Here is a 22340-nt window from a genome sequence, read left to right as displayed (position 1 = left end):
GGGCATTGGTGGTATATACTAGCTGATTCCAACTATCAGGGAACCCATAAATAGATTCATCATTGAGACTAGCTCAAAGTTGAAAAGTTGAAAAGAAAAGTGAGACTCTTATTTGAAAAGTAACTAAAGCAGATAGGACCAGGCTTGAGGCCCTGAATTCAAACTTCAGTATGACCACTCTCCCCTGCTGCCCCGCCCCCTCTGAAAAAAAGATTGAGATAGTTTTTGTGGTTCTATGTAAATTTAGGTAAAAACATAAACCCTATTAAAAGAATTGAGGAATTAAAGAAACAATACTATTTGATACAAGTAACACGTAGATTTTTACTTACTTTGGTGTAAATAGTAGCTGGTTTCCCTAAAAACTTGGGAAAAGATTGTTTATCCATTGAATGTACTGGGTTGGAAGGAGCTACCCTTCAGCTTTACTAGAGATAAGGATTTTTCACAATACTGGCAAAGAAATATAGAAAAATTTAGGCCAGAGATTCTCAAACTTAGCAAGTCTCCACATCTTTTGGATGGTTTATAAGAATACAGATGTTAGGCTTATCCTCATAGTATCTAATTATGTAGATCTAGTCTCAGACCAAGGAACTTGGACTTGTAAGAAGTTTCTGGATGATGTTACTTGTCTGGGAATCCAATTTTGAGAACCTCTAGTTTACAATGGAAGAGTAGTTCTTGTTCATATGAGAATATCTGGAGTGCTTTAATAAAATTAATATATAGATTTTATCCTAAATTTCCAGTCAAATCACACTTTTAAGTGGTGACTAATATAGAAGGTGATAGATATTCTCATACAGCATTGTGATGATCGTTACAGGTAGCGAAAGGAATTGGTGTGTGTGTCCATAATCCATGCCTCTTGTTTTGGTATTTTAACATTCCCTTTAGGATTCTTTTCTATATGCTCTAATTAGTTGATTTTCAAACTGTTTCAACTGACTCATTATGGGTATATGTGTAACCAAAATAAAGTACACTTTAATAGTCACATACACACGCACAGAGGAATACAGTTGATTTTCTTCATTTGAGGTAGCTGTGGTTTATAAAGCTGCCAAGGGCACAGAATTACTGATTACTGAGCCACTACTTAGAAATATGGGATTAGGTTCCTGCAAGCCTTTGTTCATAGCAGTTTTCATCAACTGGTGAATGTGTAAAGTTTATGTGTATTTCTGTTTAAAAATACCTTACTTAATATATAGCTAATTCTTAGACATTGAACTCAGCCAATAGTACTGTAACTCATGTCTAAACAGAACTTATTACTTTCATAAGGCACATCATAACCTTCCTGTGCTTAGAAACATCAACTGTACTACACTTGAGAGTTCCTTTAACAGCAGAATCATCTACAAAAATGTGAAAAATATGTCATGAGATATAATGTGAGAAGGACATTTGTTTATAATATGAAATCTGAAACAAATCACATTCTCATTTTGTTTGACTTTAGTTGGGAACATTTGTATAGGGTAGCAAATTTCCATTTTGCACGTTTATGAATTACATCAAAAGTCTTATATTAATTTTAATGTCACAGATTTGTCCAGTAGGCAAATTTGTAAATATGGGAATTGGAAATAACAATTATCTGCTGGATATTATTTCCCTTTTCAGATTTCTGTGCAGTGACTGGTGATAGTTAACTATATGCATTTATCAATTTTTCTTTCTATGTTTAGGAAATAGAAGATTTAATCAATGAGGGGCTAGGTTCTTCCAGGTAGATTGTTTATATTTGTATATATTACTATTGTTTTGTTGTGGAGGGTAGTACTTGAGGTGGTAATAGTGGCAAAAGACTAGAAACAAGCTAGTTGGGAATGTATTGGAAATGTGATTTACTAGCTGTGGGTTTTCGAAACAATTGAGATAAAACCTGTTTGGATACCTTATAAAATAAAGAAGGTTAATTAAGTCTTATTTTGTAATCTAAGATCTCTGGTACCTGAATAGACATACTAGAATCTATGAACCTACTCCCTTCTCTATCTGCCAAAGAATAATCAATGCTGAAGTAAATGACTGTGAGGACTTATTACCATGGAGTAAATGATCTAGAGGAGGTTAGGAATAACATTTTAACTGATAATGTAGGTTAATTCTCATTGAATATGAATCATGAAGGTTTTTTTTTAGGGGGGGGAGGGGAGTCTGGTTTTGGGGCCTGAATTCTGGGCCTGGGTGCTGTCCCCAGCTCTTAAGCTCAAGGCTAGCACTCTACCACTTGAGCCACAGCATCACTTCCGGCTTTTTTTTCTTTTTGCTTATGTGGTGCTGGGGAATCGAACCCAGGGCTTCATGCATGCAAGGCAAGTGCTCTACCACTGAGCTACCTTCCCAGCCCAATGAAGGAAGTTTTAAAACTTCAGGTTGAGTTTATACTGATATGAAAAGCAATACTGATTTTACACTTTTCTATTTTTTTTTTTTTTTTTTTTGTCCAGTTCTGGAGCTTGAACTCAGGTCCTGGGCAATGTTCTTAAGCTTCTTTTGCTCAAAGCTAACATTCTACCATTTGGGACATGCCACTGAAGTGCTTAAAATATGTTGATTATAAGGAAGATTATTCCTTTAGGCACTAAAGCAAATTTAGATAATGCTTATCTATATTGGTAGAGTATTAAAAACTGTGGCAAAATTAAAAGTAGTCTTAGTACTGTTAGGATATTAACTTAACATGGAAAATTGCATGCATAGGGTAGTAATAAAGCAGTACAAAATGACCATTGGAAATAGGCCCAGACATCAAAGCTTGTCTTGAAATAGTTAATTTCTCTAAGTTGGGAAAACAAAGCCCCAAAGTATCTAACTTTTTTTTATCCCTCTTGCTTTTGGATACAAATTAAGTATACCATTATCTAAAATGCTGGGGTCAGTAGTGTTGTAGAAGTGGGACTTTTTTTCTCTCAAGTTTTGTGTGTGTGTGTGTGTGTGTGTGTGTGTGTGTGTGTGTGTGTGTGTGTGTGTGTGTGTGTGTGTGTGTGTGTGTGTGTGTGTGTGTGTGTGTGTGTGTGTATCTTAAGGATGGGACTTAAATTTAACATGACATTAATTTATACTGCCTATGTACCTCATATACCTAAAAGTGATTTTTAGATATTTTCTGTGTTCCTAACATAAGATTATATGTGGCTTTTTTTCTTTATTTTTAAGAGTGTAGGAAGTAGTGTTGTGGCTTAAGTGGTTGAGTGCTAGCCTTGAACAAAGAGGCTCAAAAACAGCTCCTGGGCCCTGGAGCCCAACCAACAACAACCAAAAGTTGCCATTTGGGCTGGGAAAGTGGCTTAGTGGTAGTGTGCTAACCTAGCATGTATGAAGCCCTGGGTTCAGTTCCTTAGTACCACATAAACAGAAAAAGCTGGAATTGGCACAAGTGGTAGAATGTTAGCTTTGAGCAAAAGAAGCTTAGGAACAGTGCCCAGGACCTGAGTTCAAGCCCCAGGAGAGGCAAAAGAACAAAACAAAACAATGTATAAAATTTAACTTTATTCCACCTTAACTTGGTTATATTAATTTAATTTATTTTAAAGTCACACAAGATCATAAAAGTTACACTTGTGTCATGTAATATTACGTACATTGTGTAATATTTGAATTAAATTAGAGGCTGAGAACATAGTTCAGTAAAGCAAGTACTTATGAGAGCGGCCTTAGGATCAGTCTCTAGCTCCAATAAATACATAAAGCCAAAGCACATCTCTTTCCTCAAACATTTATTATTTATTTTCTACTCTCCTCTGTCTTCTTCCCTCCTCCTCCGCCTCTCTTTTCTTCTCCTTTTCTGTGTTTCATGACAGCCTTTCATTGGGTAGCTAAGGCTATCCTTGAGCTCATAATCCTCCTGCTTCTGTCTTCCAAACTTGTATTACAAGAGGACCTGACTTAATACTTTATGAGGAAAATATTCAGTGTCTTTCTAGCTTTTTGGAATAGTATATAAATGTTTCTTTGGTCATTCTATTATGCAGTAGAACACTAGAATATTTTATTCCTATCAAATGTGGTAGGAATGTGTAGGAACACATTTGTCATTTGTTGCCCATCTTCCTTTCCCTTTTCTTGTCGGCCTTTGGTAATGACCATTCTATTCTCAACTTCGAAACTTTTAAAAATTCTACATACAAATGAGATTATGTGGTACTTGTCTTTCTGTGCTTGGCTTATTTCAATCAAGGATCTCCAGTACCATCTATGTTTTTACAAAAATAATGGCATTTTATTCATTGTGTGTATATACTACATTTAAAAAAATCTGTTCAAATCAGTTGAGAGACACTTAGGTTATTTCCATTTCTTGCCTATTGTGGACAGTGCTGCCCATAAACATGAGAGTATACATGTTTCTTAAACATATTGAGTTTGGTTCCTTTGCAGATATGCCCACTAATATGATTGCTGTACTTTCTAGAAGTTTTCTTTTAATTTTTGACAACTTTCATTATAGTTGTACTAATTTGCATTTCTACCGGTGTGCAAAGGCTCCCTTTATTCCATATCCTTGCCAACTATTATGCTTTGTCTTTCTGATAGTAGACATTCTAATGAGTAAGGTGACACCTCATTATGGTTTTGAATTTACATTTTCCTGATAATAGTGATGTTGAATTTTTTTTCATATACTTGTTGGCATTGGTCTTTTGAGAAATGTTTATTTAAGTCTATTGCTCATTTTGTAATCTGATTGTCTTGTTTTGTTTTTTTGCTATTGAATTAATCTGGAATTTATTTTTCCTTCTCCCATTGTATATGTTGTTTCTTCACTATGTTTTCTTTGCTCTTCAGAAGCTTTTTTTTTTTTGATCGATTATTTATTAAGAGAGTTTTGGTACAGGATGACCCATTATAACAATATACAAGACAGTATGTTGAAGACGAACTTTACAACTTTGAAGGGGGGCGGGAAGAGGGGAGGGATGAGTTAGGGAGGTGGGGAAGAAAGGGATGGTAGTGGAGGGAGTAACAATGCTCGATAGAAATCAACTGATTACCCTGCCCATGCAACTGTAACGCCTCTGTACAGTATCTATACAATAAAAAAATATATATTAAGAAAAAAACAGAGTGTTTTGGAACAGAGAACTGATCCTAAGCAGTTTTGGGAACCATTAAGCCTTTCTTATAACATAATTTCCATTTTGGAAATTTAATTACTCTTTAATATATTTATTTTTTATTAGTAACATCTTGCCTTACTTTTAAACTCTTGTCTGATAATTATTGGATGAATTGCATTGTCCGTTTTGTTTTTGTTCCTGTGCTTTTGGACCTTGTCCAAAAAATCCTTACCCATTCCAAAGTCCCGAAGCATTTTTTCCCTTTGTTGTTGTTGTTGTTTTTCTGTTGTGGAGCTTCAACTCAGGCCCTGGAAGCTGTCCCTGAGCTTTTTTGCTCAAGGTTAGCACTCTACCAGTTCAGCCACAGCTCCACTTCCAGTGTTTAGTTACTTTAATTGTATATAAGAATCACATGGCCTTTCTTGCCCGCTTTGGCTTGGAACCAAGATCCTCAGATCTTGGCTTCCTGAGTAGCTAGTATTAGAGAGACATGAGCTACCAACATTCAGCTCTTTGTTTTCCTCTGTAGTTTCCTAGTTTGAAGTTATACAGTTAAGTATTTAATCTATTTTGAGTTGACTTAAAAAAAATATGTTGAGAGAGGGGAGTCTAGTTTCATTCCTTTCCTGTGCTTACTTAATTTTCCCAGTATCATTTTTGGAAAGGCTTTTATCCATTGTACAATCTTAGGACCTTTGTTTAAAAAAAAATCAGTCTACTATAAATTTGTGTATTTGCTTCTCTGCTGTAAATTCGCTTGTGTATGTGTGTGAGTTGCCAAAACTATGTTGATTTGATTGGTGTAGATTTGTAATATATAATGAATGTCATTAGTATGTGGTAGGGGTTGAATTGAATCTGTAAAATGCTTTTGTGGTACTGCTATCTTAGCAATTCTGATTCCTTGCATATTATTTTCCATTTTTTCCAATTTGTATGCTCATTATATCTCCTCTTTTCTTGTCTGATTGCTTTGGCTAGGACTTCTAACACTAAGTTAGATAAAAGTAAAAATAGGCTCCCTGATTTGTTTCATATGTTAGAGTAAAATTTTCAGCTTTCAGTATGATGCTCACCATTGGCTTATTATACGAAGCCTTTACTGTAATTGTGCATGCCTTCTATGCTTAATTTGTTCCATTTTATCATTAAGGGATGTTGGATTTTATTAGATGCCTTTTCTGGGTCTGTTGAGATGATCATGTATCCTGTTTACTGAGTTTTGCATGTTGAACTACAGGTTTGGTATGGAATTTTCCAGATTAAGGATGTTCAAACTGTTCCCACTTTTCCATTATAAGAGTATATGTGTCCCTCCCCATTTTGGGGTACTGAAATTTGAATTTAGGACCTCATGCTTCTTCCATTTGGTTGCTCTGCTGTCACTCTTCCACTTGAGCCATGCCTTTATCCCTTTGTGCTAATTTTTGAAAAGTTCAGAATATATTGAAAAAGTATGAAGATAGATCCTCTTTGATCTCTCTGTCTGTCTGTCTGTCTGTCTGTCTGTCTGTCTGTCTGTCTGTCTGTCTGTCTGTCTGTCTGTCTGTCTGTCTCTGTGTATGTCTGCAGTGCTGGGTTTGGAACTTGGGTCTTTGTGCCTGCTAGGATTGCAGTGACATGCTTCTGGCCTCACTTTAGTCTTAACCATTTTGAGATGCCCGTGGTAAACATTTTTGAATGAATGTATATCTCCTATTACTTTTCTGTGTTCTGTGTTTGTATATAAATGGACGAGAGAATATTTGTTTTTGTTTTTGTTTTTTTTTTGGGTCTGGTCATGGGGCCTGAACTCTGGGCCTGGGTGCTGTCCCTCAGCTCTTCAGCTCAAGGCTAGCGCTCTACCACTTGAGCCACAGCGCCACTTCCGGCTTTTTGCTTTTTGCTTATGTGGTGCTGAGGAATCGAACCCAGGGCCTCAGGCATGCAAGGCAAGCGCTCTACCACTGAGCCAACTTTCCAGCCCCCAAATTATTATTATTATTATTTTTGTTGGTCATGGGGCTTGAACTCTGGGCCTGGGCGCTGTCCCTCAGCTCTTCAGCTCAAGGCCAAGTGCTCTATCACTTGAGCTACAGCACCACTTCCTTGTTTTTTAATTTTCTTTTTGATTGAAAAATTTGAGAAAAGATCTGTTTGGCTTAGTTTGACATATTGTCAGTTATTGAAGTAGTCCTCTTCATTGTAGACTGGGATGTGGGCGGTATTGGAGAATATCAGCCCATATTTGACTCATTGGCCTAAAAGGGAGTTTGGAAAGAATGAAAAGTACTTCTCAGAAAGAATGGAATGAACAGCATAGCTAGGTCACTAAAAACTTTTATGATTTGACATTGATTCTAATATGTTACTAATATAACTAGTATGAATGTATTGTTCTCTATTGATGGCTCTTGATTAACATGTAGTAAAGAGTTTTGGGTCCTCTGAGGGTTTTTGAAATCAAGGTTCATCTCTCAAGTTATCAGTTACCTCAAGTTTGTTTTAGAGCTTTTATAATTTGTTCTTTATTTGTTTATAATTTATAATTTATAATATACATGTTAGTCTATATCCATCCATCTGTCTGCCCGCCCGCCTGCCGGTCCGTCCGTCTGTCCGTCTGTCTGTCCATCCATTTATCCAGTGCTGCAGATCAAACCCAGGACCAGGCATATGTTAGAAAGTGCTTCACTACTGAGATACGTTGCTAGTGCCTAGAAATTGCTCCTTAAACTAGCTCCTATAAACTACTCTTTAGATGTGATTCTACCATCATCATTTGGGCCTAACTTTGAATTTTGTTCCATTGGACAGAATATTTACTATTTCAATCATGAGTCATTTTTATGATTTGTTTCTGTAGTAAGGCTAATCAGCCCTCCATCATTGCTCTGCTTTTTCAGAGATTTTCTTGCTGTTATTGTGTATTTTTCTCCATATGAACTTTAAAATCATTTTGTCTAAATTAAGAAAATAAACTAGTATAGTGGATCATTTCTGGGAAGCAGAAATGGGAAGGGTTGCAGCTCTAAGCTAGCTCAGGCAAAATGTTGGCAAGACCTTACCTCAAAAACTAGTGGATATGGGTGATATGCTTCAATAATCTTAGCTTTGCAAGGAGGTATAAATTATATGATGTGGTCTTAGGTACCCCTGGGAAAAAGTGTGAGACCCTATCCCCAAAACAATTAAAATGGAAAGGACTCAGGAAAAGAACTCAACAAAGGAGGAGGCTACAATGCTTGATAAAAAATATACTCATTATCTTGCCCATGTGATTTTAACCCCTCTGTACAGTATTTTCACAATTTAAAAAAAAAAAAAGAATTCAAGTGGTTGAGTTCCAGCTTACCAAATGTGCGGTCCTGGGTTAAAACCCCAGGACAAAAAAAAAAAAAAAAAATTCTAGAAAAGAATGCTGCTTTCATTGAGATTCACCATATATATTTGGCTCAAGTGGTAGAGCGCTAGCCTTGAGCTGAAGAGCTGAGGGACAGCGCTCAGGCCGAGTTCAGGCCCCACGACCGGACCAAAATAAATAAATAAATAAATAAAAATAAAACAACTTAGAATTGACACCTATATCATTTGATTTCTTATCCACAAATATGGTTTGCTTGTTTACTTGTTGAAGTATACTTATTTATCTCTTAGAAAGTGTTTCTTAAATTGATTTTTTAAATTTTTGTTAAGGTTAATTATAGTTTACCTATTTAGTTGCTATTGTAAATGACATCTCAGTCTTCCTTATAACTTGTTGTTGCTTGTATTTAGTAACACTATTGGTGTCTATGTTAATTTTCTATGTAACTTCATTGAATTATTTAATTGGAGCTATGTGGAGTGGCTTATACATGAAATCATAGCTACAAGAGGTAGGTAGAGATGGGATTGTAGTTGGAAATCTGTTCTTCAAAATTAGTGAAACCCCTTCTTAAAAACAATCCAAATATGTTGGTATATGCCTGTAATCTCAGGTATGAGAGAAGTGTAATTAGGAGGTATGAGGACTACAGTCTTAGCTGGCCTCTGGCAAGATGCATGAAATCCTATCTGAAAATAACAGAAAAAAACAGAATCATGACCCAAGTGACAAGTGATATATACTTGTGAAACCTTTGCCATAGTAAGGACAATAAATATGTCCTGTTCTCCATTTCCTCTACCTGCTTGGTCTTCAGAGAGAAACTGATTTTTCTAAATTTAGTGGCTTATATTTGCTAACAATTTATATAATGGAATCTTGCATTATATACTTTTGTTTGGCTTTTGCATTTCATTCAACATTTAATTGTTTTAGAGATCCATACATACTGTAGTATTTACCAAGACATCACTCCTTTTTATTGTTTAATACTGTTTGGTTTTATGGCTATGTTACAGTATTCATTTACTTGTCAAGTGAGGTTTAGCTCTTACAAACAAACCTGCTCTTAGAATTTTTTTATTTTTATTTTTAGTTTGGGTACTGCTCCTGGGGCAAGAATTTGGGGCCTGCACACTGTCTTTGAGCTTTTTTTGTTGAAGGCTAGCACTCTACCATTTGAGCCATAGCTCCCCTTCCAGCTTTTTGAGGATTTATTGGAGATGGGAGTTTCATGGCCTTTCCTGCCCGGATTAGCTTCTAACTGCCATCCTCACAGCCTTCTCAGTAGCTAAGCAAGAGCCACCAGAACTTGGCTTTTTATACTACTTTTTTTTTTTTTTTGTCGGTCATAGGGCTTGAACTCTGGGCCTGGGTGCTGTCCCTGCACTCTTCAGCTCAGGGCGAGCGTTCTACTGCTTGAGCCACACTGCCACTTCCAGTTTTCTGGTAGTTTATTGGAGAAAAGAGTCTCACAGACTTTTCTGCCCGGGCTGGCTTTGAACCATGATCTTTAGATCTCAGCCTCCTGAGTAGCTAGGATTACAGGCGTGAGCCACCAGCGCCCGGCTTATACACTCATTTTTTATATGTAGATAGTAATAGATAAATACCTGAGGATGAAGTGGCTTCATTATATAGGAAATAACACTACTATGTAACGATAGTTTTATGAAAAGTTTTGACTTTTAAGAAACGCTCAAACTTTTCCAAGTGGTTTTATGTATCATAAAAGATACCATTTGTTTCAGATGTTTATGTAGTTTAGAAACTTGGTACTAAAGTGTTTGGTCTGCAGATTTGGTATAACTTGGGAGCTTATTAAAAATGCTGGATGCCAGGCCTCATACTAGGGTTATGGAATGCAAATGTTTATTACAAAAGTATCTCTAGATTGTTCATACGCTTTTTCAGTTTGAGGAGCTTTGGTGAGATCAGTATTCCTAACCTTTTGTTAACCTGTTACACCATACCTAAGAACTCTGAAATGGTTTCTGTGAAAAATTTTAATAGACAATAAAGTATCTGTGTTCTGAGCCATTTCAGACTTAGTGTTTAGGAAAAATGACTTTCAAGAGCTTTCAATGTGTTTTCGTTAGCCTGTAGAGCACTGTAGACTGACAAAATATGTTTTCTTGTGGGTAAGAGATACTCAGAAGTGGCGCTGTGGCTCAAGTGGTAGAGTGCTCACCTTAAGCTGAAGAGCGCAGGGACAGCGCCCAAGCCCAGAGTTCAAGCCCCACGACCGACCCCAACCCCCCCCCCCCAAAAAAAGAGATACTCATTGTCTTTTTATATAGGTTGCCCTTGAATGAATGTTTTTGCTACTGATAAAGTTTGTAAAAAATATGAGACTAAAGTCAGACTAACATAAAACGCTAGATTCATAAAATAAGTTAGAAAAGTATTCCTTATAAATCCTTCCATCTCTAGAAGAATTTATTTTCTTTCTTTACATATCCAGAATAATTCTTGAACTTCTTGCAAAGTTTTGATTTATTGATAAAATTTCTTTACTAGTTTCTAATGTTCAGATTCATTATTTCATTATATTTCAGTCTGGGCTTAAAATAGATCCATTATTTCTAGTTATCCATCCAGTTTGTTGTTGTGTAATAGTCCACAGTAATCTCTCTCCTTTATTGTAAAGGCGAAGTACAGAGGTGTTACAGTTACATAAGTCAGGTAATGAGTACATTTCATTTTGAACAGTGTCACTCTCTCCTTCATTTTTTCCCAGTCTTTCCTTCCCAGTAATCTCTTATGGACATTTTTTTTCCACATGGCATTATTGGTAGTGTCTTGGCTTTTATTCCTCCTTCATCCTCATTTTTTTTCTTAGTCTAGTGAAAGAATTGTCAATGATCTTTAAAAAAAATCACAACTTTCAGTTTTGTTAATTTAGTTTTATTTTCTCTTTTTGTCTTTAATCTTAGTTCTTTTTCTAGCTCAATGTATATAGTTGGGTTGTTTAGAATTTTGGGGGGGGGGATTTTGTGAACATTTGTCATAATAAACTTTGTTTTTTGTACTGCTTTTCTTAAATCCCAAGTTTTGCCATGCTTTGTTTTCATTTTTATTTGCCTCAAGATATTTTTAGGTTCCCTTTTGATGTCTTCATTTGCAGTTGAGAAGTATTCTGTTTTCTGATCATTATTGATTCATAAGGTATTGAAATCTCTAGCTACTGTTTTGGCTTTTGCTCTCAACCTAGTTTACCTCCCCTTCAATTCTGTTTATAGTTGTTTCCTTTAATTTGGCGCACTGTTTGCTATTTAGTGAATATATATTTATAGTTGTCATATCTTTGGCAGTTTAACATTTATTATTATGTAATATCTTTGTCTCAATAGTTTTTTTTAACTTGAAATCTGTTTTATTTGAAAGAGGTATTCAGTTCCTATTTTCTTTTTGTTACTTTGTGTAGAATGTCATTTCCCATCCTTTTATTTACAGCAATTTTATGTCTTGTGAAGTGAATCTTTACAGACAGCTTGTAGTCGGAAGTTTTTGTTTTTGTTTTTAAATCTCTTCATTCTCTTTTTGGAGATTTTGCTCCTTTTACATATAAAGTAATTACTGATAGGGAAGGGCTTAGTATTGTCATTTTTTATATATTTTGCTTTGCCCTTCATTCCTTTTCATTCATGGGTGGAGGGGTAGGGAGGAAGAGGATAGTACTGGTGTTTGAATTCAGGACTTCACACTTGCTTGATAGGCACTCTACCATTAAGACTAGACTCCAGAACATTTTGCTTTCATTATTATTATTTTTAATAAGTTTTTTATTGTGAAAATACAGCACAGAGGGGTTAGTTACATGAGCAAGGTAATGAGTACATTTCTTACCAAGCATTGTTGCCTCTTTTGTTTTTCCCCTACCATCCCTTCCCTGCCACCTCCACTACACCACCCCCCAACCTAAATTGTAAAGTTCATTTTTCAACATAGTGTCTTGTACATCTCATTGTTACACTGGGTTAACCTGTGTCCCTATTTAAACATTTTGTTTTTTCCCTTCCCCTCCCCAGCTTATACTGACATCAAATACAGTGAAAACAGGTGTTATACTGTAGGGGAGGAATATACAAAGCAACAAAAAAAAAGCCACATGGTACCTTATAAATACATCAGAAACAATAGCAAGAAAGAAAAAAACCACTTGTGTCCCTATCTTGTGGTTCATTTCGCTTAACTTCATCTTATCTGGTCATATGTACATCGCTTTTGACCTGTTCTACTTGTCCCAGACATATGCTAGTTATTGCAAATAAGGGAAACCATGGGACCTTTGTTTCTTTGGGCCTGGCTTACTTCACTTAATATAATTTTTTCTAGCTTTCATTATTTTTTAAATAAAGACATGCATTATGTCTGGTCTGGGGTAGGCCTCAGTCCTTGCATTTCTTCTTCTATGTACATTTACTTCAGTTTACATAATTCACATGCTATGTCCAATTCTTTCTATGAATTTTCCTTATTCCTACTGTTTTTTTTAAAGATTGGCCATTTTATATATACACCTTGTATTTTTATACCAAATGCTATATAGTATTCATAGTAAGCAGTTACCACATTTTACTTCTTTATTTTCCTAGTCATGGGTACCCATATTGCTTTAAGGTACCCTCCCACAACAGTTTTCATTGTATATACTCACCTACAAACCTGTGTGAGATTTTCTTGGGTTTATAATATACAGGACAGGAAGTTCCTAGTCATGGATTTTGCAGATTTGACTAAATCTGACTTACTCTGCCGAATAGTAGCAACATTCTGTATTTCTATAAGTCATGTAAGCAGGAATTTGTATCTTCTTCACATACATTGCTAGCATTTGGCATTATCATGACTTAGGGTTTTTGCAGTGCTAATAGCAATAAATTATCTAAGTTTACTTTGCATTTCTCTGATCACTAATGAACTTTGAACATCTTTTTGCATTCTTATTAAGCTTTTAGGTGTTTCTCATACGTAAATCACACATTATATATCTGTATATATATATATATTCTGTATTCTATATCTGTGCAGTTTTCTATATCTGGGCTGTTTCTTTTGATTTGCTGGAGTTTCTTACATATTATTGACTTGTATCTTTCAGACTTTGAAATTAACTTTTACTGTTTTATCAAAAGCATATTAACTATGTTTATGGTATTACATAGAATATTAATTTTGATACAATAAATTTTCTTTTTCTCTATTGTTTATACTTATGCAATTTTAACAATATCTTTTCTGCTCTTGTAACAGAAACCTATGTTTCTTTGTGTTTGTTAACTTTATAGTTTTACCTTTTATACTTAAATAATTTATCGGGAACCCCTTTTTGACTGTGAGCATTAAGTAGGATTTCCTTTTTTTTTTTTTAAGACACCTTGAGCAGTTTGGTGGTTGCTCATTAATTATATCATTATCCTGTCTTAAGTTACCATTTATACATCGTTTGTCTTGTTGCTTTCTTGTACATTGGTTTATATGAAAGACAGCATAATTATTGGTTAAGAGCTTCAATTCCAGCTCTGCTACTTTTTTTTTTTTTTTTTTTTTTGCCAGTCGTGGGCTTGAACTCTGGGCCTGGGCACTGCCCCTCAGCTCTTCAGCTCAAGGCAAGCACTACCACTTGAGCTACAGCGCCACTTCTGGCTTTTTCTACTTACATGGTGCTGAGGAATCAAACCCAGGCCTCATGCATGCAAGGCAAGCACTACCACTGAGCCACCTTCCCAGCCCATCTGCTACTTTTTAACCAGATAACTTCGGGCTAGTTATTTAATTTCCCTTCCCTCTGTTTCCTTATCGAAGTAATGGGAATAATGCCACCTGTTATTGCTATGAGGTTGTTTATGAGGATTGAATGGTTGTAAGGATTAAAATGAATTACAGCTTTGAAGAGCCTATCAAACAGAAGTAGTTGTTATATAGGTTCATCCATACATAAATGTATTTTTTTATTGTGACATACTACTATATATAAACATTATATATATGTACACACACACACACACACACACACATTGATATAAACTATTTGGTGTTCTGTTACCTTTTATTGTACTTGTCGTGGGCTTGAACTAAAGGCCTGGGTGCTGTTGGTGATCTTCTTTTGCTCGATTCTAGTACTCTACCACTTGAGCTACAGCTCCACTTTTGTCTTTCTTGCCTGGGCTGGCTTGGAGATCCTCAGATCTTAGCCTCCTCAGTAGTGAGGATTACAGACATGAGCCACTGGTACCTGGCTAACCTTTTTTATTACCATGGGTTATTTTTATTTATTTACTTTTTGGTCATGGGGCTTGAACTCTGGGCGGAGGCTCTGTCCCTCAGCTCTTCAGCTCAAGGCTAGCACTCTATCACTTGAGTCACAGCACCACTTCCAGTTTTCTGGTGGTTTATTGGAGATAAGAGTCTCCTGGACTTTCCTGCCCAGGCTGGCTTTGAACTGCGATTCTCAGATCTCAGCCTCCTGAGTAGCTAGGATTATAGGCATGAGCCACCAGTGCCCGGCTTACTATGGTTTTTAATCAATATTTTGTATTTCCTATGAGGCAATTCTTCCTGATGCCATATTTTATGCTTTTTTTTTTTTAAGTGGACTTAGTTATTCCTTCCTAGACTTCTATTTTCCATTTCAGTTTCAGAGTATTTTTCTTATACATGTATTATTCTGTAGATTGAAATTCAATTGACAAAAATGAGGGAAGAAACTACTACTTGATTAGAGCTGATGAAACTTAGGCTGCTTGTAAGAGTCTCTGTCTTACTGTTGACTTGTTTGCAGCCTAAGAGGCTTGGTTTCTTTATATTGTAACTGTTGATTTTGTTTATTTTGTTTTTATATCTCTGCTTCTCTGCTTGCTTTATTAATAATGAGTAGCAGGAGCTAGGAATGTGGCTCAGTGGTAGAGTGCTTGCTTTGCATGTATGAGGCCCTGGATTTAATTCCTCAGGACCACATAAGCAGAAAAGGCTGGAAGTAGGGCTGTGGCTCAAGTAGTAGAGCCCTAGCCTTGAGCTGAAGAGCTGAAGGACAGTGCCCAGGCCCAGAATTCAGGCCCCATGCCAACCAAAAGAAAAGAAAAGAAAAAATGAGTAGCAGAAGATCATAAAATTAATGTAATTCTTCTGTTAGTATTATTTGATATCTATCTTCCATCATACTTGACTTCCTTTTTTTTTTTTTTTTTTTTTTTTTAGACCTGGGGTTTGTACTCAGGGCCTGGGTGTTGTCCCTAAGTTTCTTTTACTCAAAGCTAGCGCTCTACCACTTAAGCCACAGCACCATTGCTGGCTTTTTCTGAGTAGTCTATTGGAGATAAAAGTTTCACAGACTTTCCTTCTTGGTCTGACTGAATTGCAATCCTTAGATCTCAGCCTCCTGAGTATATAGATAACAGATGTGAGCCACCAACACCTGGCTAACCTTCCTTTTAAAGTACTTCCTATGTTTTTGCATATAATGGACTTACAGTTTAATGTATATCATATCATGAAATCTTTCCTTGAGTCATTGCACTAATACTTTTTGAATAATAATTTTGTATACAATATAAAGACTAACGAAGTTAAAACATCTAATTTCTTAAGCTCTGTAGAAGTTCAAAATTATATTCAGAATTAAAATTCTGTTAGTTTGGCTTTGCTTGCATATGTTTACCTAAGTTCGTATCTCTTGTTTTGTCCCTAAGGGTTTATTTCCTTGAACAAGTTACTGAACATATTTATTTCTGTTGCTTAAATCTGTAAAATGTTTTTGAATACTCTGATATATAATAGGAAATTCAGAAAAGACTTCATTTATTCCCTCATTTAATATGTAGCTTCTGTGTATTTTCATTGTGTTTGTTATTAGACATATAAAAGTAAACAAAAACCGCTACCTGATTGGAGCTTACTCTGATTAGGAGATAGATGGACATTAAATAAGAAGTTTTTAGAATGTCAGACATAGGTAAGTAATAGGGAAAAAATGAAGCAGTATAGAAGTATAGAAGCAGGGCAAGGAGTCCTCTTCTAGATGAGGAAGCTATGGATGGTCTTTCTGAAGATGAGATGAAGGAATTTTGAAAGCAGGATATTTGACTACTTGGAAACAGGAGGGAGAGAAGCAGGATAGCTAGAGTAAAAGAACAAAGTTGGGGATAGATACAGGGTCTTATGTATCAAAGCGTAATTTTAGCCTTTACACTAAATATAGTGGGAATCATTCAGGAGTGATATGATCTTATTTACCTTCCAAAAAGTAAAACTGATTTATTGGGAATAGGCCAGAGTAAGTCAAGGAAGGAAGAAGTGGGGTAAAGAAGAAATAGAAATGCGATTGCAGCAAGTCATGGAAATGATTTTAAAGAAAAAAGGACTAAGAGCTGGCTATAGGAACTGTTTGATAATTATTTAAAAATGTTTTTGCCTTGATTGTAAAACTACTTTGTGAACATAATTTTGTCTTTCTTTGAATTATTCAGAATTTTCTACTAGTGGAACTTCAAATATATAAGTACAGAACATACTGAAGATACTTAAAATCTATAGTACAAAATTTTTTCTTGTGATTTTTGTGTATTTTCCTAATTTGGTAGTGGTAACAGATAATTTAGCAAATAAAGGATAAATGTTCTTTTAAGTATGTATGTATATGTATATATTTATTTGGTTTTTAAATTTTTTGCTTACTAATTTACAATAATATATAGTTATGATATCAGTCAATATGAGCCATAGGTATTTTGTGGGAGAGCAGTGGTAATATTTTCTGTAGGTTTACAGCAAAGAAACTATTTATGATTGAACAAAATAACTATATGTAATTGATTCTTGTAATTACTAAATAAGTAACTTTTAAATAGAATTATACTTGAATTAATCTTACCAAACAATTTATGTTGCCTACTTTACATTTTCCAGGAACATCATTTACAGCGAGCTATTTCGGCACAGCAAGTATTTAGAGAGAAAAAAGAAAGCATGGTCATTCCTGTTCCTGAAGCAGAAAGCAACGTCAACTATTACAATCGCTTGTACAAAGGAGAGTTTAAACAGCCTAAGCAGTTCATTCATATTCAGCGTAAGTTTGTTAATTGTTTTTGTTTTTATTTATCAACCAATGAAAAATTTTTTTGCTCAGAATTTAAAATTCTTTCCATTCATACACACTAATTAATAGAAATTTAAGTGGAACTAAAGGCTAGGTTTTAACATATACCTTTTATCCTCACTACTTGGGTGGGGCAGAGATCTGGAGGATCAGAGTTTGTGGCCTAGCCCAGCAAGTCATGTGCTGGATTCACAAATCGGGAAAATCTGAGTCTAGCCAAGGAAAATTGTTACAAAGACACCCCTCCCCCCCCCCCTACATACACACCTCAACCAACAAGCCAGATGTGTGTAGTGCATGCCTATAGTCCCAGTCATGCAGGAAAATTGAGGTACCTGTCTAGTCCAAGAGAAAAAAAATCAACTATCTGAAAAACAACTAAAGCAAAATCAGGCTGGAGGTGTGGCTTAAGTGGTAGAGCACCTGGCCAGCAGGACCCTGAGTTTCATACTAATATAACCAAAAAACAAAAAATGTGATTAGTTCTGTGCTTACAGATTATTGGAGGTTATTTTGAGTTTTAGTAATATTTTTAACATTCAATATTCGTACAGTGTAGGATTTTATGTAGCACTTATACTTTGCTCTGCAGCTAAAAGGTGGATTTATTTATTTATAAATAAACCTGATACCCAAATGAGATGTATTTTTTAAAGACCCAGTGGTTATAATGCTCAAGAGTTAGGATTGTTTCTGCTGAAATTTTACAGGATTTGATTCTATGTAGAATCCAATTTTTATAAATGTCTGTCTAATTTTCCTCTCTTGGACTTGTTTTCCTCCCAGTGTTACTACTTGAATGAATACCATCTCTAGCTTTAAAACAACTTCAATTATCTCCTAAGAGTAGTTGTTTTTTTTTTTTCTCTATACTGGAGTTTGAACTCAGAGCCTCAAGTTTGCCAGACAGGTGGTGTTCTATTTTGTAATATTTACTGCTCTCTATTTCCCATCCGTACTCTTCTTCTTCCATTCTTTATTGTCTGTTGTAGGAGCTTTCACCTGAATCCGCACACAAATGCTAGTGCCTTAGTATCTTGTCAGATTAAAAAGTAAAAAACAAAGTCAAGTACCTTATTAAAATAGAGATTCCAGAGCAACCTAAAGTACTTACCTGTCTGAAAATCTCTGGGTATTGTGAGCAATCTTTTTTGAAAGTTCCCCAGGTAATCCCAAAATAACAGATTTAAGGTTGACTTTTTCATCGATCCTATTACACATTTTTTTGTTTTTCATTTTGGCAATAATATTGTATATTAAATTGCTGTTGTCTAGGAGTATAGTCTTGTTCTTCTAAAGAAAATTTGCATTTGTTTCTGCCAAGAACCCAGAGATGCTAACCATTTAGCCACAGACTTGATCAAAGTTTAATTTTTGAAACATTTTTTTTCTTCCTTCTCTCTAAGGACAACTTAGAAATACAGAGTTCCTTTTTGCTTGGCTGGTTTCTTTATTTTACATTGAAGGTATAGCCTTATAGAAATATTTTATTAAACTCTTTTAATAGTAAGACCTAAACATTAAGCTGTTTTCCCCTTTTCCCCCTTTTGTATACATATAATAGTGGTACATCTTATAACTGATGGCACTTCAGATTTGATAGAATTGAAAAATAAAATTTTCTTTTTTGAGGGGGGGGGCTTGATAAATCATGTTATTTTTTTTTTATTTTATTTGTGAACATACTGTACAGAGGGGTTACAATTACATGGGCGGGATAATGCGTACATTTCTTACCAAGCATTGCAGCCTCCTCTTTTTGTTTACCCTTCACATCCCTTCCCAGCCTTCCCCCTCCCCCCCAATCCCAATCCTTGAAAAATAAAATTTTCTAATGATTAGTTCTCTGTTGCTTTTCCCATCCCTCTGTGTCATAGGGAGTATAGAAATTAATCTCATTTTCTTTGTCATGTTTCATAGTCTTTACATGTTAAAAGAAAGGAATTATTTAAACATTTTCCCCCCTTATTTCAAACCTAATTCCTTTAGATTTTACTGACTTTTTTCATTCTGCCTATTTTGCTTATTAGAGGATATAGTTCATACCACTCTCTGAGGATTCACCACATTTTAATACAATTATTTGTGTAACTATTCTTCTTGTACACTGTGAGCCTCTTGAGGGCAGGAACTATATTTTTCTTTTGTGTCCTCAGAGTAAGGTGTTTGATTTGAAGGTGCTAGATAACTGGTATGTTTGTTGATTTACTGAAGTTGTTGTTTTTTTTTTCTGGGGCTTGACTTCGGGGCCTCAGTGGTGTTTATTTTGCTCAAGGCTAGCACTCCACTATTTGCTTTTTTGGTAGTTTATTGGAGATAAGAATCTCACAGGCTTTCCTGCTTAGGCTGGCTTTGAACTACAATAGACAGATTTCAGTGTAGCTAAGATTACAAATATGAGGCACTGGTATGTGGCTTATTGAATTGCTTTTAAATAACCACAAAAACCTTTGGTGGTAGAGTCATTTTCCAGTGACTTCTCTGAAGTATTCAAGAGAAATATGCTTATAAACATTTTTGAGATTTGTTTCTTTGTTTCCTGATTTTGTATTTCTTTAGCTTACTGAATTTGCCTTGACCTTTCTGTCAGTAAGGAAGGAGACTGCTGTTCAGATTTGGAATTTTAAGTGTTTCTCTTAAGTCAAAATATCAGTTTCATACTTTAATAAGAGTAGAACTAAGAAGAGTAGGTCCATTTGTAAAGACCATTCTAGTAAACCAAGAACAAAAAATTGTGTGTAACTCATCTAGGTTAGACTCATTGGATTCAGTAAACATTAATCTTAATGTTTTAATTTCACTTAATTCCTATTATAAAATGGAATAAAATATTAAGGAATTATTGTAACAACTTTTTTGTCTTTCAGTCAGTATATACTATATAGCGTATATTGTACTATATCAAACTAAATAAAATTTTTATTCTGATTTTTCTACTTATATTTCAAGTTGTATATTTTAGGTTTTTATATGTTATCTGTTATTTTAAGGTATATCAGTTTCTCTCAAATTGATAATCCACAATTTGATGACGTATTCCTATTGTTGTATGTGAGATTATATGTGCTCAGTTTTTAAATTTATGTTTTTTGGAGTTTTTAAAATAGAAGTCTTACATTTTTTAATTATATTCTTTTTTTTTTTTTAAAAAATAGAGCTTTGTTATTAAGGTGTTGTACACAGGTACATTGCCATTTCATAAGCAAGTAGTGAGTACAATTCTTTTTGGACAATGTTACCCCTTCCTTCACTTTCCCTCAGTTTCCTCTTCCTGTCCCCACCCACAAGTTGCATAGAATAACAATTCTTTAAATATGAAGAATTTTGGAAAATTTTTCTTTTTACGTTGCTCTTTTAATGAAAAATATAATTTTTGTATTTTCAGTATTAAAAAGGGGGAGTGGGGTTGGAGAGCTACAATGACTTAGAATAAAATACAGCACAATAGATTAAAAGCCATGTTAGCACAGGCATGTAATCCTAGCTACTGGGGAGGCTGAGATCTGTTGTAAGACAACCAGGGCAAGAAGGTCCCCAAGAGACTCATCTCCAATTAACCACTCAAAAACTGGAAGTGAAGCTGTGGGTCAAAGTGGTGGAGCACTAGCCTTGAGCAAAATAACTCAGGGACAGCACCCAGGCCCTTAGTTCAAGCCCCATGACTGACCCCCCCAAAATTAATAATAATTAAAATAAATAATAGTCATGTTAAACCTGGAAAAGTTAAAAACATGTTGGTTAAGCCATAAATTGGATATATTATGGCACAGAATATAGATATGGTGTAATTAGTAGACAGGACACAAAAGAAGGATTGGTCATAAGGTGTGTGTGTCTTGGCATGGAAACACCTAGAACCTTTTTTGAGTTTTCTCAATGAAGTCACTATAATATAACGGAGCACACATCGTTGTGCTAGTAGATGTTACCAGAAGTAGAACTTCAGCATGTTCAGCTAGATGCTAGTTTCTCTGTGAAAGATTTTCTCGTGATAGTATATTACCCCTGGATTATTAATACTTTACGACAACTTGTGTCTATCAGTTTTCCATGCAAGACTAAAGGAAATTTGCCTTCTATTTTTCCCCGATGATATAATTCTGTGGGCTCTCTATCTGTAAAAACATCTCGCATACACTTAATGTACTGAAAAATTTAGATTTTTTTCCCCCACAGTTATGGGTAAAAGACAGTGAAATAGTTATCATTAACTCGTCTTTCTGACCTTTACTGTTTCATAATGGCCAATTCCTCAAAATACTATTATGAGGCATGGCTCCTCATTGTAAGTTTCACAGTAAACATAGAAATTCATTACCTTAAGGGGTATAGTTAAAGGACTCGTTTTGGGGAAAATAGGATAAACTGCCTATTGATAGAAAAGACATATGCACACATTGGTATAGAATACTCTACTCCTTAGGCCTGGTGGGGGCTAATGAATGGAAGAGCATTGCATGGAAATGATGGCAGGCACTAGGCAAATGGAAAAAAACTTTAAGTAAAGGGTCCCATAAAAGTAATAAAAGTAAACATTTCACATTTTACTCTATTATATACAGTAGTGAGGCATACCATTGAAAGGTGGATTTTGGTATTAGGAAAAGCCCCAGTTCCATTTAAAAATTAAAAAAAAAACTTAAATTTTGCAAATCAAAGACATTAAGGAGAATCATCTGTGTGACAATACAGGCCAAGTCTTTAAAGAAAAAAAATGTTCCCATTCAATCTATATGTACATACACACTTGAGCACATACTACGAAGATGTGCAAAATAAGATTGGCCAGGACCTTTGAACATTAGGAACTAACTGAACAGAGCCG

General features: G+C 35.2%; 1 protein-coding gene across 2 annotated transcripts in view; it reads left to right on the top strand.

Annotated features, from left to right (window-relative positions):
- Positions 1-22340, top strand: part of Epc2 (enhancer of polycomb homolog 2) — a 101615-nt gene that overhangs the window by 17731 nt on the left and 61544 nt on the right. Inside the window, exon 2 of one of the 2 annotated variants that reach the window (XM_070023496.1) lies at positions 17326-17485. In XM_070023496.1, the coding sequence (XP_069879597.1) occupies positions 17326-17485 (160 nt within the window). Of the gene's footprint in view, positions 1-17325; positions 17486-22340 lie in introns of those variants that run through there. The other variant, XM_070023501.1, reaches the window with a different exon arrangement.

Source organism: Dipodomys merriami, unplaced genomic scaffold (assembly GCF_024711535.1).
Source record: "Dipodomys merriami isolate MVZ:Mamm:240054 unplaced genomic scaffold, mDipMer1.0.p SCAF_1, whole genome shotgun sequence".
In the NCBI taxonomy this organism is placed as follows: Eukaryota; Metazoa; Chordata; class Mammalia; order Rodentia; family Heteromyidae; genus Dipodomys; species Dipodomys merriami.
The sequence above is the reverse complement of the archived record's forward strand: the minus strand, read 5'-3'. Positions and strand labels throughout refer to the sequence as shown.